General features: G+C 53.1%; 1 protein-coding gene across 3 annotated transcripts in view; it reads right to left on the bottom strand.

Moving 5' to 3' along the window:
* Window positions 1-271, bottom strand: part of nol7 (nucleolar protein 7) — a 32,493-nt gene extending 32,222 nt beyond the window's left edge. Inside the window, exon 1 of one of the 3 annotated variants that reach the window (XM_043719045.1) lies at window positions 56-271. In XM_043719045.1, the coding sequence (XP_043574980.1) occupies window positions 56-225 (170 nt within the window). In that variant the 5' untranslated portion in view covers window positions 226-271. The remainder of the gene's footprint in view (window positions 1-55) is intronic. The other 2 variants (XM_043719044.1, XM_043719043.1) reach the window with 2 other exon arrangements.
* Window positions 272-828: the final 557 nt, after the last annotated feature.

Genomic DNA, 828 nt, shown 5'->3' with positions numbered 1-828 from the left:
GGGGGGGGGGGGGGTCTGGGCCGGGGGCCGGGGTCCGGGCTCTGAGCGCTCTCACCTCCTCACAATCTCGAGCACCGCTTTTATGCTCCTCTCAGCCTCCTCCCGGGCGCTACTGAAAGTCACCTCTTCCGGCGCTTCATCTGCTTCCCCCTGGCTGGATTCGGCCGACATTTCCCGCGGATCTCCCTCACTTTTCACAAGACGCACGTCGTTCTCCATCGCCATTGTTCACGGCTCCTCATTGGTTGAAATCCGAGCCTGCGCAGTTTCCGCACTACGCGGCTGGGCGGATCCACACTGCGCCTCCTAGCGCACGGGAGGTCACAACGTTCAAATCCAACTGCTTGGGGTTCCTTCACCTCCAAGCTCAGGCTTTGGCTGTACACTTAGTGATGTTCCATTCTCCTTGATTTAACCCGTCAAGTAAAATCAGTTCTTAATGAGAGAGAGAGAGACAGACACGTGTTGTCATCTTTGTCAATAGCATGTCCAAGAAATTGAGTAAAGTCTTTGGAGAATTCACATTTCTCATTGAGTGAATATGCTGTCTGTCTGCAGCTGTTTCAACCTGGTGTATACTCTTTGGGCATTAATTTATGTTGTTTCTGCAACAACCAGAATATCACCCATATTACATATAATGCTCTCTAACCCTTTGAAGAATGTCAGACATAGTGTGTTGGGCGGCACGGTGGCACAGTGCTGCCTCACAGCCCCAGAGACCCGGGTTCATTTCCCGCCTCAGGCGACTGACTGTGTGGAGTTTGAACATTCTCCCCATGTCTGCGTGGGTTTCCTCCGGGTGCTCCGGTTTCCTCCCACAGTCCA

The sequence above is a fragment of the Chiloscyllium plagiosum genome, chromosome 29 (assembly GCF_004010195.1).
Source record: "Chiloscyllium plagiosum isolate BGI_BamShark_2017 chromosome 29, ASM401019v2, whole genome shotgun sequence".
NCBI classification, from domain to species: domain Eukaryota; kingdom Metazoa; phylum Chordata; class Chondrichthyes; order Orectolobiformes; family Hemiscylliidae; genus Chiloscyllium; species Chiloscyllium plagiosum.
The sequence above is the reverse complement of the archived record's forward strand: the minus strand, read 5'-3'. Positions and strand labels throughout refer to the sequence as shown.